The 17,700-nt window shown below is 37.3% G+C and overlaps 1 protein-coding gene across 1 annotated transcript; it reads left to right on the top strand.

Moving 5' to 3' along the window:
• Window positions 1–1,757: 1,757 nt before the first annotated feature.
• Window positions 1,758–15,503, top strand: LOC147844028 (uncharacterized). The gene is made up of 4 exons (XM_087253640.1): window positions 1,758–1,881; window positions 6,701–6,767; window positions 12,042–14,927; window positions 14,977–15,503. The coding sequence occupies exons 3-4, from the start codon at window positions 14,719–14,721 to the stop codon at window positions 15,302–15,304; spliced, it is 537 nt and encodes a 178-aa protein (XP_087109766.1). The 5' UTR covers window positions 1,758–1,881; window positions 6,701–6,767; window positions 12,042–14,718; the 3' UTR covers window positions 15,305–15,503.
• The last annotated feature ends 2,197 nt before the right edge of the window (window positions 15,504–17,700 follow it).

The raw sequence follows: 17,700 nt of genomic DNA, 5'->3' as shown, positions 1-17,700 counted from the left end.
ATTTGAGGTGTCTTTTCTGTCTTTTGATATTTGTTCTTGCTTGTGATTTTAAGTCTTCAGGTTTGACAATTTTCTTAACATTCTCAAAACAAGACATTTCATTAGATATTTTCATTTCTTTAATGTACAAATACATCCTTTGGGAGTGTTTTTTTTTTTTTTTTTTTTTAAACATAGTTTTAATGTATCAAGATCATGGTAAGGTCAGTTCAGCCTCTCAACCCCCAAAGCTCTGCGCTGGTTGTGTAAATGTTAAATTTGGCCAAAACAAGTGAATATGATTGGCAATGACAATTCAGAAATTTCATTCAAATTGCATACTAAGGCTTTTTTTTTTCTAAAGGGGATAAGAATGCAGTAAGTCATTTCCATACTGAAGTCAGTGTCTGTGAGCAGAATATTCAGATAAATCTGTTTTTGGTCAAATTTAAAGAGAAATTTAAACTGTTACTGGATTGTGCAGTATGTAACGCTGTCACCTCACTTTAAGAAGGTCACTGGTTTAAGTTGGACTTTCTAGGTGGAGTTTGCATGTTCTCCCCATGTTCGTGTGGGTTTTCACCGGATGCTCTGATTTCTGGAAGGGCATCTGCAGTGTAAAACATATGCTGGATAAGTTGGTGGTTCATTTCGCTGTGGTGACCCCGGATTAATAAAAGGAATAAGCCGAAAATAAAATAAATGAAACTGATTCTTAATCTTGTAAAGCTCAATGAAAATGTACCAGCTCAGCCATGTGGACAGAATTCTGTTGGAAGAATGTGCTAAGGTTTTTCATCACACCATCACAGAAAATACACAGAGGAAAGGGTACTAGTTGCTGGAGATGGTGTGGGGGGAAAAGTAGGAAATCACATGTTTTTTTGGGAATGTCAGAAATTAACCCTATACTGGAAATTGATTAAAAAACATTTAGACCACATTTTTAAAGAAGAGATTTTCTTCACTTGTGAATCTGTATATTTAGGTAATAAAAATGTAGATGGATGAATCAATAAAAACAAGAACCTGTTATTTATTCCTCTGGGAGCTAATAAAAAAGTAATTGCAAACAAAATGTTACAATTACCTACAGTCACGACAATTACCTACATGTCATGGAAAGGCTATCTTCTTCATTAAGAACTCAGACTGAATACTTGATCTATTTTTTTTTCCAATTTTAGTAAATGGATTGAGTATATTTTACCAATAAGCCCGAAATTTTCTTGAATTGTAACTTTTAAATGTAATATTATGTGTCTAAATAAGTATATTTTCTTCTTTTAAGGAAATTTGTAAAGGATTTGTTGCTCCCCATCTTTTACTGTTTATAGTTGTTGTTAAAGGGAAGAAAATACAAAGCTCTGTAATTCTCTTTCTGTATGAGAGATTATGTAAATTATGTATTTTCTTTTGAAAACTCAAAAAAAAAAAAAAAAAAACTGATACCTTATCTGAAATATCCCCTGAGAAAACCAGCTGGCAACTTTGCATTGATTAAAGACCCTTTGCAGTTGCAAAATGGATGAGAAATAAATCAAATTATCAGTTTTGCAAATCATTTAATGAAACAAGACATCCATCTAGTGTTTGTCTATGGATCAAACAACTTTAGATTGTATAGACAGAAATCAGTGCAAAAGTGCCTTTGAGTATCATTTGTGCTGATGTTTTTTAATCCTGACTCGACCTGACGTATCCAAAATCATTTTTGTTATAAATTTCCCAATTTCATGTTCTTGCCAGGAGATGGCGATGGAAAGTCACGGAAAAGGTTTTCTTCCATATGATTTGAGCGTCAGAGAATTACGGCCCGATTACTTCACAGAAAACGTCCAGAAACTGTTAACATTTAAACTTTTGTCTATGCTGTAATGTTCTCTTTAAAAAAAAGGAAAGGTACGTGAGTCACATTTTCACTGAAAATACATCGTTTGAACGCCTACCATGCTACACAGAATTGTGCGTAATGGTTTTTGCCACAGCTAAATCGCACCTCAGATGAGCTTTACTGAGCTTTGCTTAAAAATCATATAAAATGTTGTCATCATCTAGTCCGGCCTTCTTATTAACTTGAAGCTCTTTCAATGCAACGCGGATTACATTAATTAACGTGACACAACAATCTGGCCCAATTTCATGGAACATTGAAGGAATGAAACTGCGGGTTGAATTGCTTTCAGTCCACAGCAGAGGAAGGAACATTAATTGAGTCAACTAACTGTGTTGTGAATCCAAGATCACAGAGAAGGGCTTCATTTATTGAGTAATGGTGTCTGAAGTTTGCAGATTCTGTATAAGCTTGCAGTGACCGCAGACATTGCCATTTTCTAAATCGACTTCCTGTAGATTAACATTGGATCATTGTAAAATTTCATACATCTAATGTGCACAGGCGATGCAATAAATGGTGGTATGTCTTAAAGTTGTTTAATGTGATGATGCACAATTCAGCAAACTGGTGATTAGATACTTTAAAAACACAGTTACGGTATATCAGGTTCATTTTAGTTCATTTATAAATGTAAAATTATTTAGATTAATTAAAATCCAACTTAAAAATCAAATAGCCCATAAAAGCATAAATATTTGTCATTTTCATTCATTCATTTTTCCTTCGGCTTAGTCCCTTTATTCATCCGGGGTGGCCACAGCAGAAAAAAACGCCAACTTATCCAGCATATATTTTATGCAGCGGATGCCCTTCCAGCTGCAACCCAGTTCTAGGAAACAAACATACACACAAGGCCCCTAGCCAGCGTTTTGGAAGGGGTGGTTCTTCAAAAAGTGGACCTTTTTGCAGTTATTTGCATCATTTTCTATTCAGTTATCAAGTTTAAATGCTGTTAATTTCACTAAAAATATCACAGTATGTTCACAGTATGCCTGATAAATTAGTTTTGTCAAAATGCTCACCATACTATTTTACTATAAGGTATATGTTTACAAATGTACATTTAAACTGTAGGTTATTACAGTTTGATAAATAATGTTATGAGATAAGAATTTACAAAAAATAAAAATAAATAAAGAAATATGAAAAAATACTTCATTTTAAATACAACTTTGTTATCATCCATCCTTCAACTTGTTTTGAATTAAAAACTGTAACAGTCTATAGGCCGATAACAAACTGGACAGCTCAACTTTTCTCAGTACAAATTTGGCCATTTAAATAATAATAAATTAATTTTGTTTTAAAGCCTTCTTCTATCAGTTATTTTCACAATTTGTGATGGCTAACAATCTTTAAAAATGGGACAAATGAGCTCATGTAGGCTAAATTCTGGAATGGGGGAAACCAGAGCACCCAGAGGAAACCCACGTGAACACGGGGAGAACATGCAAACTCCACACAGAAATGCCAACTGACCCAGCTGGGATTCGAACTAACGACCTCCTTGCTGTGAGGCGACAGTGTCGCCCCTATCTTCATGAAGTTTACCTTTAAATGAACTAAAATAAATATAACAAACAGTAAACAGACGTACAAATAAAAATAACAGAACAAAATGACATTTGTCACATGATGTTTGATTTTACTATGAAAACTGAAAATATAAATATAAAAACTAATTCAAAACACTAATAATAAAACCAACAATAATTGTAACAATAATAAACATCACTGATATTTATTGATGTTTAATGTTGCATGTTTCCCATTTTATTGGGAATTAAAATTTTTAACAGGAATTAAAATTTTTAAATGGATATCAATTTTCATTATAATGTTGTGATTTCTAAAGTTGTTTCTAAGGTTTTGGTATTTACTTTTATATTCCCACAATAAGACAAAATTGTTTATTTTTATATCCACCATTTACCAATCATCAGCCTTAAAATAAAAAATAACTGCAACTGTTTATTATTTATTAGCAAATATTTAAAAAAAAACATTGTGAAGTCCCTCTGAAAACTGGAAAACCATAAGTACTATCCTAGGGATGCTTCGATCAGGATTTTTGCAGCCGATACTGGATACTGATTCCTTGTCATGGTAATTAGCCGATACTGAGTGTCGAGTCTGATGCTTTAAGCTTTATAATGCGTAAAACACAATATCTCTCTAAGGATAATACTTAAGTGGAGATCTCTTCCTAATGCAGAGAATAAATTAAGGATGCTTCCCTTAAACACGTCTCTTATAACCATTATAAGTAAGTATTTATTATAAGTACAGTATAAGTAATTATAATTTTAAGATTAACAATGCAATTTGGAAACATTGGAAATGATGGAAGAAGAATTCAGTGTGTCTCAATCAAGAAAAAGTTTGGAGCGTATATTTGATGCATAAGAAGTTCAAATGCAAACCTATAAATCCATTACTTCTTTACTAAAAAGAAGTCGGTCTGTAAAGTATTTTTTATTGTAATAAGTAAAATACAAGAAGTTATTATTAAATAGTCATGTTAAAAATATATAATTTTAAAGTTTTTTTTTTTTTTAAATGTATCTAATATTTTCAGCCAGGTTTTAGTGAACTTGCAAATATTGTCAAAAACACACAACTTTCAGTTCTTATATGTAAATAGGCCTAAACACATGCAAGGGCATTCAAATATTTTGCTCATCTCCAACTAACACAACTGCTTGCGATTGGTTCATGAGCTTGACCGGATCAGCAAGTACCGATTGAGTCATTTAATGTGATTATCGGCCAATCGATCAGAGCATGCCTAATATGTACCAGGTATAGAACCACTTTAATTTCTAGCAAAGGCTCAGTTCTATCTTGTAATCCATATTTTTAATAAAAGATGTTATACAATAAAATAACTCAGATCAAGAACCTACAGCAAATGGCAAGACCTTCACATCATAAAAAATCCTAAGAAATGGCTTCACAACAGATTGTATTCCTCAAACTGATACTGTGAGCACAAGCTCATGTAAGAGCCGTTAATGCGATCTTTTGTTGTCTCAGCTTTCACAACCTAATGCATGCATGTTATTCCTTTTAATTGGTTTTTTTGATTTTATACCTCATCCATATGGCACTAGAAAAAGCTTCTGTCTGAGCAACATAAATCCTCTCTGTTTTAGCACTGCTATGTACACAATGTTGATGAAGCGCTCTAAACAGATGATGGATTGCTCTTTAACAGCCAAAGCAACTTCACTGTCACTGCCACTGAAAAAAAGAGATGGGGAAAAAGAAAGAGAGAGAGAGAGATAGTATGTGCTGTGAGATACAAAGTGTGGCGGCAGCAAGAGGTGTGAAACATAAATTAGGATGGTTTTAGGCTGCACAGATGGGCCTCTGCCACCCTGTATACTGCATACAAATGCTTAGAGCCTGAGGAGCACCTCTTCATAAGAACAGATTGAATGGGCCACCCGTATAAGCCAGTCCACAATGACAGTACATACGGACACAGACAGCTGACAGGATAGGTTTAATGAAAATGTGCTCTATAAATCCCCCTTTTTCCCCCACTGAAATTTCTTCTGGTCTTTTTGGCTTATGATAAGAGCCTTTTGAAAACCCAACCAAAAGCTATTAAGGCCATATGCGCTAAGTTTATCAAGTAAAATTGTTCTGGCAAAGAGTAAATATTAATTAAATGCAAACTTTTGATAGAGATACTATCGGTTCCTTTATATGTACAATAAGTAAAATGAATTTAGATTCATAGTATGGCTGCACGATATTAGAAACATCTGCTATTGCAATATTTTCTTTTCGTTAAATATTGCGACATCTATACAGTTTCACAAGATGGTTTGAATTGCTCTATTTGACTTTTTTGGGGGGTGGGAGTCAAACAGTATTCAGGTATAGAAATAGAATAATAATCACAATGCAAAAATGCTTTTCTTACTTTGCTTTGTCTCGCTTTTTTTTTTTTTCTTTTGTCCAATTAACTAAAACTATTGTTTTGTTTTCGCCTTTAGAAGAAATAAGTCAAAATAGGGAGTTTTTCTTTCAACTATCTGCCAATAGAGTAATTGCAGAAAACTTATTTTAATTTTAAATAAACTTTCAAATTTAGAGCTAGAAACAAGACAAAAACAATTTTGCATCAATAAATAAATACAATTAATCTTTGCTACACCTCCGAACATATGTTTTTATGCCCAAACTCTCTTGAAATGCTCAGTCAAAGGTCTAAAAACTCATGTAAATGATAAACTTTCACTCAATTATGGTTAAACTTAGCAGTGACTCTACAAATCAGATGTGTTCTGTGGCTCCTGGTCAACTATATTTCATATCCAACATTGCATATATTGTGCAGCCCTAATTTATAGTCATATTATGTATGTGAGTTTCTCTCTATCTCTTTCTCAATTCAATTTAAAAAAGCATTGCAGATTACATAAACAATGGATACAATCATTAAGCGATATACACACAATTGTTTTAATATAAAGTGATAAACACACTATTAAAATTCTGATAAACGCATACACAAATAAGAAATACCAAAGAAGACTGATATGAGGATTAAAAGATAATGAAAGAGAAAAAAATCTTATTGTTTTAATACATGAAAATAAAAATACAAAACTGTATAATCATTCAGACTGTGTGTTTGTTTAATGTTTAATTTGTCTGGAAGTCCAATTTTTTAAAATGGGGTTGAAAGTTTAGTTTTTGATAATGCTCTGCATAAAGTTAACACTAATACAACTATCATCTATGTAATGAGATTTTGATTTTGTGAAAACAGTGAAATCATGTATGTGTACATGTGTATTGTGTGTTCAGTCTAGCCATAAATGAGTACATGACCAAAACCAAAACAAAGGTGGAACACAGGACCGTCTGTGCACAGGTGCGTAGTGTGTGTTTGTGTTTTTATGTGATATTGTCAACTGCTGGCATTCATAATAAATTACTTTTAGTAACTTTGACAATGTTGCTGAAAAAGTTTAGATTTTAAGTACATAGTTCTCATGTAAATGTTCTGTTTTTGCCCTGTTGCCTTTGGACCATTTATCTTTTTTTATGTTTTATTTAAACATTGTGAAACATTACAAAAATATACAAATACATAAACATGTAACAATAAGCAAACACACTGAAGAGTATTTTGGGCAAATAATAATAATACAAATAAATAAATAAATAAAAAACAACAACACTAGTGCAATCTTAGATACAGAAAAAACAAGTCTACAATGTGCTGACCAGAAATAGTTTTCCGTAAAAGCTGGGCATTAGGGGGTGTGAACTCAATCAGAAGGAGCAGGGTCAAGCTGAAGAGTTTGGACATGTTTGCGAAAGGGTTCCCACAATTCAATAAAAATAGTGCTATGTCGGTGAAGAGAGTACCTCATTTTTTCTAATTTCATAAAATAAAAAAACTTTTCTTATCCAACAAGTGTGAGAAGGAGTTTAATGGCTCTTCCAGTTCAGAAGAATTAATCACCTAGCCAGAAGCGTTAAGAAGGCTACAAAGTCTAAAAAATAAGAGGTTAAAGTGTGGTCGCGTGGAAGAACCCCAAATAAAAACAAATAATTGGACATGGTGGGATATCAACAGTGGTAATAGCTGATAGCGAGAGGAATATTTGTCTCCAAAAAGAAAGCAGGGAAGGACATGACCAAAATATATAGAATAAATTAGCTGAACCATAATGACACCTGTCGCACTCAGGGTCGGGTTGATGCGAGCTAGCCTGCTCTTGGACCAATGAGCTCTATGCACTACCTTGCATTGTATTAGCCTGTGACGTCCACAGATTGAGGAAGAGTTAGCCCTGTTCAAGACAGCTGTCCATGTCTCCTCTGTAATGTCAATTCCAATGTCTTGAGACCAGGTGGTCCGTAGGTTATCAAAAGAAAATTGCAGATTAACAATTATATTAAATAATTTAGAAATTGAACCTTTAGCACAGGGATCTATGCCCAGTATGATGTCTAGATCTGAAGTAGGACGTGCATTTGGAAAGTTAACAAATTTTTTGCTTGCAAGATCTCGAATTTGCAAATATCTGAAAAAATTTGAGTTTTGGACATTAATTTTTGAGGCCAACCGACCAAAAGAGGCAAAAACACCATCAATGTACAGATCACCAAAAGAAGCCAATCCCAGATCTCTCCATGAGGCATAAGCACTGTCCAAGATAGAAGGGTAAAACAGAGGATTGGAATGTATTGGTGATAATAAAGGTATATTATGAAAACCAAAATGCCGTAAAAATTGGGTCCAAATTTTGAGACTGTTTTTTACAATTATATTATTTGAATATTAAATTGGGGTCATTGTATATGGGAGGCATAAAAGAGCAGCCAAAGAGGCAGACTCAATGTGCAGCCAAGAGGGGGAATTCACTAAGTTGCTTGAATGTAGCCATTATAGAGTAGAGTTTATATTTGCTTCCCAATAATATATTTGGAAATTTGGAAGAGCTAGACCACCCAGTTGTTTTGTTCTCTGATGAATACTTTTACGGATCTTTGGGGTTTTTCTGTTCAAGAGAAAACTACAATTAGTGCAATCAAGTGTAACAAAAAAAGACTTTGGAATAAAAATAGAAATACATTGAAATAAGTATAGAAATCTAGAAAGTACATTCATTCTAATACATTTAACCCTACTGATCAAAGATAAAGGGAGGAGAGACCAGTTGTTAAAATCCTGTGTGAGGGGATTCACTAATGGGACAAAGTTGTGGTCAAATAAGTCTGAAAAGCATTTTGTGACATTTATGCCCAAATATTTGAAACTTTGTAAGGATTTGAAAGGTAAAGAACCTAATGGGTAATCTAAGGCTGCTGTATTAATGGGCATCAATTCACTTTTACTCAAATTTAACTTATATCCTGAAATCAGGTCGAAGTCTGCTAACAATTTCAACACCAAAGGATTAGAGGTACAAGGGTCAGACACGTATAACAAGAGATCATCAGCGTATAAAGACAGTTTGTGCTCCAACTCCCCCTGCCAGCCATTGCACTGGCTCTTAAAGCAATTGCCAACGGCTCAATGGCAAATAGTAGAGGGGAGAGTGGGCAGCGTTGTCTAGGATCGCGACCAAGTGAGAAATATTTAGAATAATTGTTATTTGTTTGTACACAGGCCATCGGAGAGGTGTATAAAAGTCTAATCCAAGCTATAATTTGATCAGGAAACCCAAGTTTCTTCAGTGTGTAAAGCAGATACCTCCACTCGACTCTATCAAATGCCTTTTCAGCATCTATAGAAATAACTAATTCTGGAGATGCATTTGAAGAAGAAGAGTAGAGAATATTCAAAAGGTGACTAACATTATGAAAAGAATGCCTATTTTTAACAATACCTGTTTGGTCTGGTGAAATTATAACTGGGAGAAGTCTCTAAACATCTTGCTAAAACTTTAGCTAATAATTTGACATCAGAACAAGGTAAAGAGATGGGACGATAGCTACTGCACTGGGAGGAATCTTTATCTTTTTTAAGAATAAGGGAAATAATAGCCTGCGGAGAGGGAAGGAGGAAGGATACCTGAACTGTAAGACTCATTAAACATGTTAAGTAAAAGAGGAGACAATTTGCCAGAAAATGTCTTAAAGAATTCTGCAGGAAAGCCATCAGGCCCTGGGCATTTGCCATTCTGAATCAGATTTAGAGCAGTCCTAATTTCTTCCAATGCAAGTGGAGCTGCCAAATATCAGAGATATCCGAATCAATACAGGGTAAATTTAAAAATAAAAAAAAATGACAAATTGAGCCTCTTCGACTACGTTTTCCGAAGTATATAAAAAGACATAGAAATCTCTAAACATGTCATTAATAGTGAGTTGGCTGAAAAACCAGTGGGGGTGGAAATTTAAGTAATATGATGTGAAGCTACAGACTGACATAACTGATGAGCAAGCAACTTACTTGATTTATCACAGAATTCATAATAATTGGAATGAGTTTTATGTAGAGCATCAATTGCCTCATCCGTGATAAATCTTTTATGTAAGAAACCGAGCGAAAAGGTCCGAGTGTGTTGAGTTAGCACATTTAGCCTGGAGGTCTGACAACAAATTCTGAAGCTTGACCCTACTTTCGTTCATGGCTTTTTTCTTGTATGCTGGCAATGAGATAATTTCTCCCCTTAAGTAAGCCTTGCATGCCTCCCAAATAGTCTTAGGTGAAACTCCTGAAGAAAGATTTGTAGAGATAAATAGATCAACACGATCATTAATAACTGCTATAAACTCAGGATCTTTAAGTAGTAAGGAGTTAAAACGCCAAGGTGGCCTTGACATTGAAAAGCCTGGAGGAGCCAGATCAAATGTAACAGCGGCAAGATCTGAAATTACTATAGTATTATAAACACATGAAATAATCAATGGAAGCAAATTATTATCAACCAAAAAATAATCTATATGGTAGAAAGAGTGATGGACAGGAGAAAAGAATGAGAATTTTTTTGTATTCGGATTTAAAAAGCGCCAAACATCAGAAACAGCATATTGCTCCATAAAAAGCTGAATGATCCTACTAAAGGATCAGGGAGGGAAAACATTTTTTTTTTTTTAAATGCCTCATCGTCCTAATTAGGTCCATATACATTAGCCAAAACTAAGCGAGCTCCGTTTATTTGTGCTCTGAGAATAATAAAACGCCCATTAGGATCCGAAATAACCTCAGAGACAGAAAAGAGAATCGATTTGTGGATGAGAATAGCTACACCTCGGGACTTACTCTGGAAACTAGAATGGTAACGCTGGCCTACCCATCCCTTTCTAATCTTTAGGCATAAGGTGCGTTTCTTGGATAGAGGCAATGCTAGTATTTAAATGTTTTAAATAGTTAAGAACTTTATTTCGCTTCACCGGAGAGTTAAGCCCCTTAACATTCCAACTAGTGAATTTTAGTACACCACGAGTTGCTACCTTGTTACTCATAAGAGACATTGATTACAAATACTACAAGCGTGATCATGTCTTTGAGAACCCACCCCCAAGTATGCATGCACAGCCAACATAGTAAGTGGCTAGAAGCCTAATGAGTATACAAAATGCAGTAAAAGTGATTGCACACAAATATACAAAGAGAAAAAAAGCAAAACAAAAACACAACACAACAGTAACAAAGGGTAAAAAGAAAGAAAAGCAAAAAAAAAAAGACAAACCCACTCTTAAACCCACCCTTTCCCTTTCCCCAGCTGACAACAAGAACTGCAGCTGGACCCACTTTACCATAACAGGCAAGTTTCCTAACTCTTAGTCCTCCCAAACATTATAGTTACATCTGTAATATTAAATTTAAATTTTCATTCAATGGTTACTGACAAACTTAGACATCAAAAAAGTTGGAGGAAGAGGAAAAGAAAGGCAAAGCAATTGCAAACAAAATACAAAAGGGCAGTAACACTATGCATCACGATATTAGCACAAATCTAAGTAAATTGGATTTTATTTTAACATTAAAGAGTCTGCAGTGAGTAAGTTTTTCGCTAAGCAATTTCAACATAGCTTTATCAAATTTAACATAATGTCCAATATAAAATCCGCTGGGCCAACCACCCAGGCTGTTCTTTAATTAATAAAAGAAGGTCAAAAAGTAAATTCTGCTCACAGTATAATAAAGCCTGACTGAGCTAATTGTGAATCTAAACCAAAATCTAAGTACTGGACTCATACCTCATTTAGAAGAATAGAAAAAACAAAGTAGCATAATATGTTATGCAAAAGAGGAAAATAAACTAAAAGCCTACAATTCAGCATACTAAAAATAAAACTAGCTTTTAATTTCAAACTCGAAAAAGTCTGTATACTGAGCAGGTTTAAATCTTAGATCCACAGGGACATCCTATAGTATCCTTAGAGTGGAAGGCGGCCAGAAAGACATTAATGACTGTACATAGCAGCAAAACGAAGCAAGCCATTTCTTCTCACCGTTTGGAAGTGTTATTCGAAGTCTAGCGGGGTAGAGAAGAGCAGGCTTGAGTCCTCGTTTTTAGAGTGATAACATCACATTTTTATACTTGGCGCGAAGTTTCACAACATCAGGGCAATAATCTTCAAAGATACAGATCTTGTGGCCATCATACAGCAGCTCACCCTTTTTGCAAGATTCACGGACGACCAAGTCCGATGACAAGTTGCGGTCTTTGTCCTGGTGCAGGTTTAGGTGCGAGGCTGCGGTGAGCTCTGTCCAGCTCGGGCGACGAGGTTAACACCTGGGAACCAAGGACAAGGACATCAGCCAGAAGCTGTGAGAAAAAAGCTGTCGGCCCCTCAACTGATTCGGGTAAGCACACAATTCGAATGTTTTGGCGCCGGCTGTGACTCTCAAGATCGTAGACTTTAGTTTTTTGCCACTCGTTGTCCTTCTAGAGCCTCGAAACTCTGTAGCACCAGAAGGTTTCCGATGCGAAGGTCATGATCAGCCACCGTGGATTGAATAATATTAAGCTTGGTTGCCAAACTTTCAAAAGATGTTTTGAAATCCTCTGCGATCGAGGCTCTAAGGTCGTCATGTAACGTACGAATCTCGGCCAACGTGATTTTAGCATTTGGCAAAAGAGAGCCTTCTCTTTCTTTATCGACCTGTCTGCCCCTTCCTTTTGACATTTCATAGTTGAAATATGTCATAGAACAGTAGATAAACGAATACTGTCAGAAACTTACAAAAGTACTGATGTTAAAAGATAAAACTGAAAAGTTTTTTGGGAGCTGACCACGCGCACGTCTACTCCTCAGGCGCCATAACCGGAACTCCCGGACCATTTGTCTTTTGAAGTAGAAATGAAATCCAAACTAAGCATATGATTTTGTTAGCTCACATTGGAAGATTTGTAGTGAACACTTAATTTGTTTATGTCTTTAAGAAAAAAATTGTTAGCCCTTGCAATCTATAATTGAAATCTGAAAATGCACTTAGTTTTTTGTCATATAAATTCTCAGATTTAGATCATTTAGGTATTGGGCGTGGAAACTATATTTAACCACGCCCCTTCAACTGTCAGTTTTGACAACAAATAGAAATGGTAAGGAGACTTGTCTGTTAGGTTGTAATAACTCTTCTAAAACTCATTTGTTGATATTTGTTTATGAAATGCCTACTTTACTACATCCAATCAGCTTGCAGTAGAAAAAAAAGTCACACCCACTGTTTTGTCATTTAATAATCTGGTTACTCCATCACAATGCAAAAAAGGTTGCAGCTTCCGGTTCATGTGGGCTTTAATGATTGTTTGGTACCTGTCTCGACACTTTGCATGTTTCCTGGATTTAGTTTTGTTGAATTACACTTACCATTGATGTTTGCTCCTGACTTGACCCCTGCCTGCCTGGCCATCCTGCATAAAGTTGCGTTTGTAAGTCAGCTTTCATTGAATGACCTCATACATGTTGGGATCATCAGTGTTGTTGATTTTGCTGAAGATCACTACCACCACAATTCTGGCTTACCTGTATTCCCTCTGTTCAGCCGATGTACATCTCAATGTTCATGGCTTCTAATGCTCACGCTGATCTAACAGTCCTAAAGCCCGCAGAGTTCTCAGGTCACACTCAGTCTGCCACCAGCTCCCAAGATGTCTTCCTGTCCTGGTTCTCTTCTTGTCATTGTGTCTGTTCCTGAGTTTTACAAATTACCATTTCTGAAGCTGCTAGAGCCCCTGTCACTGCCAAAACCTTTGATGTAGCCACTTGATCTCTAAGTGTGGTTGCCTCTATCGCCAGAGCTACAGCTGCAAGAGCTGTAAATGCAGCTGCCTTATCCGCTGATGCCTCTTGATCTTAGCCTATCCAGAGCTCCACAGTCCAGACTCTCCACCCTCCAGACTCTCCACAGCTCCAGACTCCATGCTCTAGACCAGGTTTGGGCAAACTTGATTCATGAAGGCCAATGTCTCTGAATAGTTTTGCACCAACACTAATCAGAGACACCCGAACACAGAACACACTACTTAGTGTCTTAAATGTCACTAGAAATACTTTAATATTACTGTGTTTGATTATGGTTGGAGAAAAACTAAGCAGGACACCGCCACTACAGGATAAAGTTTGCCAATCCCTGCTCTAGATTCTTCAGAGCACCAGACTCTCCACAGCTCTCTGCTCCACGCCTTTCTCAATTCCAAGCTCTAGACTCTCCACAGCTCCACACTCCAGATCCTTCTCAGTTCCATGCTCCAGACTCTTCATAGATCCACGCTCTAGGCCCTTCTAAGTTCCAAGCTCAAGACTCTTCAAAACTCTACATTCCAAACTCTCCACAGCTCTATGCTCGAAACTCCATAGGTCCAGACTGAATCCAGACTGAATCCTCCACAATTCCATGCTCCACACCCTCCACAGCTCTATGCTCCAGATTCTCTACAGCTCCACGCTCCAGGCCATTCTCAGTTCCAAACTCCAGACTTTCCAAAGCTCCACACTCCAGACCCTCCACAGCTCCACACTCCAGACTCTCCACAGCACCAGTCTCTACAGCTCCACACTCCAGAGTGCATGCTCTAGACCCGGGTTGGTCTAACTTGGTACCTGAGGGCAGGTGTCTCTTCATAGTTTTGCTCCAACACTAATCAGACACACCTAAACACACTTCTTTGTGTCTTCAATAGTGTATAACTAAAAAGCTACCGGCAGGTGTGTTTGATTACAGTTGGAGCAAAACTATGCAGGACACCACTCCTTCATTATCAAGTTTGCCAATCCCTGCTCTGGACTCTTCACAGCACTAGACTCTCCATAGTTCCACGCTCCAGACCGTTCTCAGCTCCACGCTTTAGACTATCCTCAGTGCCTCGCTCCAGGCCCTTCTCAGTTCCAAGCTCCAGACTCTCCACAGCTCCATGCTCCAGACTCCACAGCTCCACACTCCAAACCCTCAACAGCTCCATGCTTCAGACCCTCCACAGCTTCACGCTCCAGACCCTGCACAGTTCCACACTCCAGACCCTTCACAGCTCAATGCTCCAGACTCTCGACAGTCACATCCTCTATACTCTCTACAGCTCCACGCTCCAGACTCTCCACAGCTCCACGCTCCAGACCCTGCACAGCTCCACGCTCCAGACTCTCCACAGCTCCACGCTCCAGACCCTGCACAGCTCCACGCTTCAGACTCTCCACAGCTCCACGCTCCAGACCCTGCACAGCTCCATGCTCCATACTCTTCATAGCTTTATGCTCCAGGCCCTTCTCAGTTCCCAACTCCAGAGTCCCCACAGCTCCACACTCCAAACTCTCCTCAGCTCCATGCTCCAGAGTCCACTGCTCCACGCTCTAAACCCTCTACAGCTCCATGCTCCAGACCCTCCACAACTCCACATTTCTGTCCACATTTCCTGTTGTGATTGGCCTTATGTGGAGATCCCTTCCTGTATCTTGCCAAACTGCAACTCCTATGAGACATTGCACAACTCCTACTACAACTGATAGTGCTGAACACTTGACACTGACACACACACAAAGCTGCAGATTATTTACACTGATAACACACACTTAAACACCACTTATACCGTCTCCCAGTGCTTAATCTTGTTAGCTTTTGTTGCATTACCAAGCATTTCTATTGTATTTGCCTTCCTGTGTTTTTGAATTTTAAATTTTTTTTTTAAATATATTGATACCTGCCACGTCTCAAGCTTTTTTGCCTGTTATTTGGATTAAGCTTTGGATTTTCCTCTGTTGCTGGGTATGCTTGTTTTTGACCTCTGTCTGTCTAGCTATTCTATACATTAACATTTTGTTATCACAAAAAACATTTTTTAACAAGCAGAGAAATATACCAATATATAACATAGAAGGTGCTCTTTGTCATTCACACAACTTCTAAACACCGTCATACTAAAATAATGCATTAAACATTATTTCAAGAGTTCACACTTATTAATCACGCTGATGATTAATAATGAAGCTTGTTTGGCACGCTGGAGAGAGCCCTGAGCTCATAAGATTCTCAAGCCCGGGGCTCCCTCCCGTTTGCAAGGCGAGAGGGGAGTTTGAACTCAGGTAGATCTCAAGAACTCCTTTGCTGTAGTAGCTAATGAACAGATAGTGATTACTCTTAAGAGATAACTACCTACTAGAAGCATGTCTATGATGCCGATTTGGATTATTCAATTAACTTAACTTGCATGTTTTTGGATAGTGGGAGGAAACTGGGGAACCCGAGGGAAACCCACGTGAGCATGGGGAGAATGTGTAAACTCTGCATAGAAATGTTGGCTGGCTTGGTAAGGACTAAAACCAGTGACGTTCTTGCTGTGAGGCAACAGTGCTTACCACTGGCCTACCGTGCCACCCATCTAGGAAATGGGGGAGGAGTAGGGGTGGAAGGGGGGATTTAAAACGAAGATGGCTGTTATATAAAAAGTTGTGGCTTAGGAATCGTCTAATTGGTGAATCATAAATTAAATAATGCAGGGCCAGCTGCAAGCAATCATAAGGACCTGATCCTCTCAAAATTAGTTTATAAATAAACTTCACTTATCCACATTAGATCCAATGTACAACTGTCGTGTAAATCACAGATGAGGAAAATAATAATAAAAAAGTAATGTTAGCTAATCAAATCAAATCACTTTTATTGTCACATCATCAGCAGCACGTGTGCTATGATGAGTGAAAAGCTTAGGTGATGGCTCCAGACAGTACAAAATACAGATAGTGCAAATACAACGACAATGTAAAATTGACAGCAATATGTACAATGAATAGGTGTCCACATAGTTGTAGGCAGTTTTGTTTTAAGTATAGATTGATTAAAGTGCAGTGTGTGCTACATATTGATGGTGTGCAGTGAGGGTATGGAAGAGTCTGTGTGTGGTGTGTTAAGTGTTCATCAGCCTGATAGTCTGAGGGAAGAAACTTTCCTTCAGCGGGCTGGTGCGTGGCCGGATGCTGTGGAACCATCTACCTGAGGGTAGCAGAGAGAAAAGTCTATGGCTTGGATGGCTGGAGTCGCTGATAATTCTCTTCTCTTTCCTCATGCATTGCCTGGTGTAGATGACCTGCAGGGAGGGAAGCTCAACTCCTACTATGCGTCCAGCAGTTTGCACAATCCTGTGTAGGCCTTTGCGATTGCTGCTGGTGCTATTTCCATACCAGGTGGTGATACAGCCAGACAGGCTGTTTTTTTTTTTTTTTTGAGCAAAAAAGCATAAAAAGTTAAGTGTTGTGAAGGAAAAACTGAAAGTCAATTTATTCTTATCCACATATATGATGTGAAGTGAGTATTGTCTAGAATGGTTACCCATACTTAGAACTGGTCTTCTGTTTTTGACCTATCCGAGTACACACACACACAAACTCAAGTAAGAAGTGAGAGCACACACACTGTGAGCATACACTCAGAGCAGTAGACAGCTTCCACCTTCAAGTTCCCAGGGAGCCATTAAGGATTAGGTGCACCTAACAAAGTTATTAAAGCCAAGAGTGTGTTTCATTCACTCCCCCATCTTCAATACCTGCTGAGACTGGAAATCAAACCTGCAGTCTTTCAATAACAAGCTCAACTCCCTAAACATTAATCCACAACTGCCCCCAAAAATAAGGAAACTATTAACCAGGTTACAGATTTTTGCTGTTGAATTTTTACAGTTATTTACCATTATCACAGCCATTTTAACAGTGTGCAGTAAACAGTAATATTGTGAACTGTTATTATTCCCAGTATATTTTAAAGTGTTGTCTATTCCTGAGATGGTATTTTAGCAGCTATTGCTATACATTCAAACATTAAGGCTTGGCTTTTTACACGTTTTCCTCATAAGTTTCTCCTGAAAAAAAAACTTTGTTCTTACAGCTACATTTCAGTCACATGAATTTCT

The sequence above is a fragment of the Danio rerio genome, chromosome 5, assembly GCF_052040795.2.
Source record: "Danio rerio strain M-AB ecotype USA chromosome 5, GRCz13ab, whole genome shotgun sequence".
Lineage (NCBI taxonomy): Eukaryota > Metazoa > Chordata > Actinopteri > Cypriniformes > Danionidae > Danio > Danio rerio.
This window is presented reverse-complemented; position numbering and strand designations above follow the sequence as displayed.

Bases quoted from the DNA above. Each gene is read 5' to 3' on its own strand.
- LOC147844028 (XM_087253640.1), top strand. From the start codon at position 14,719: ATGCTCCAGACTCCACAGCTCCACACTCCAAACCCTCAACAGCTCCAT. The intron at 14,928-14,976 runs GCTCCACGCTCC...GACCCTGCACAG, and splicing joins CACGCTCCAGACCCTGCACA to CTCCACGCTTCAGACTCTCC.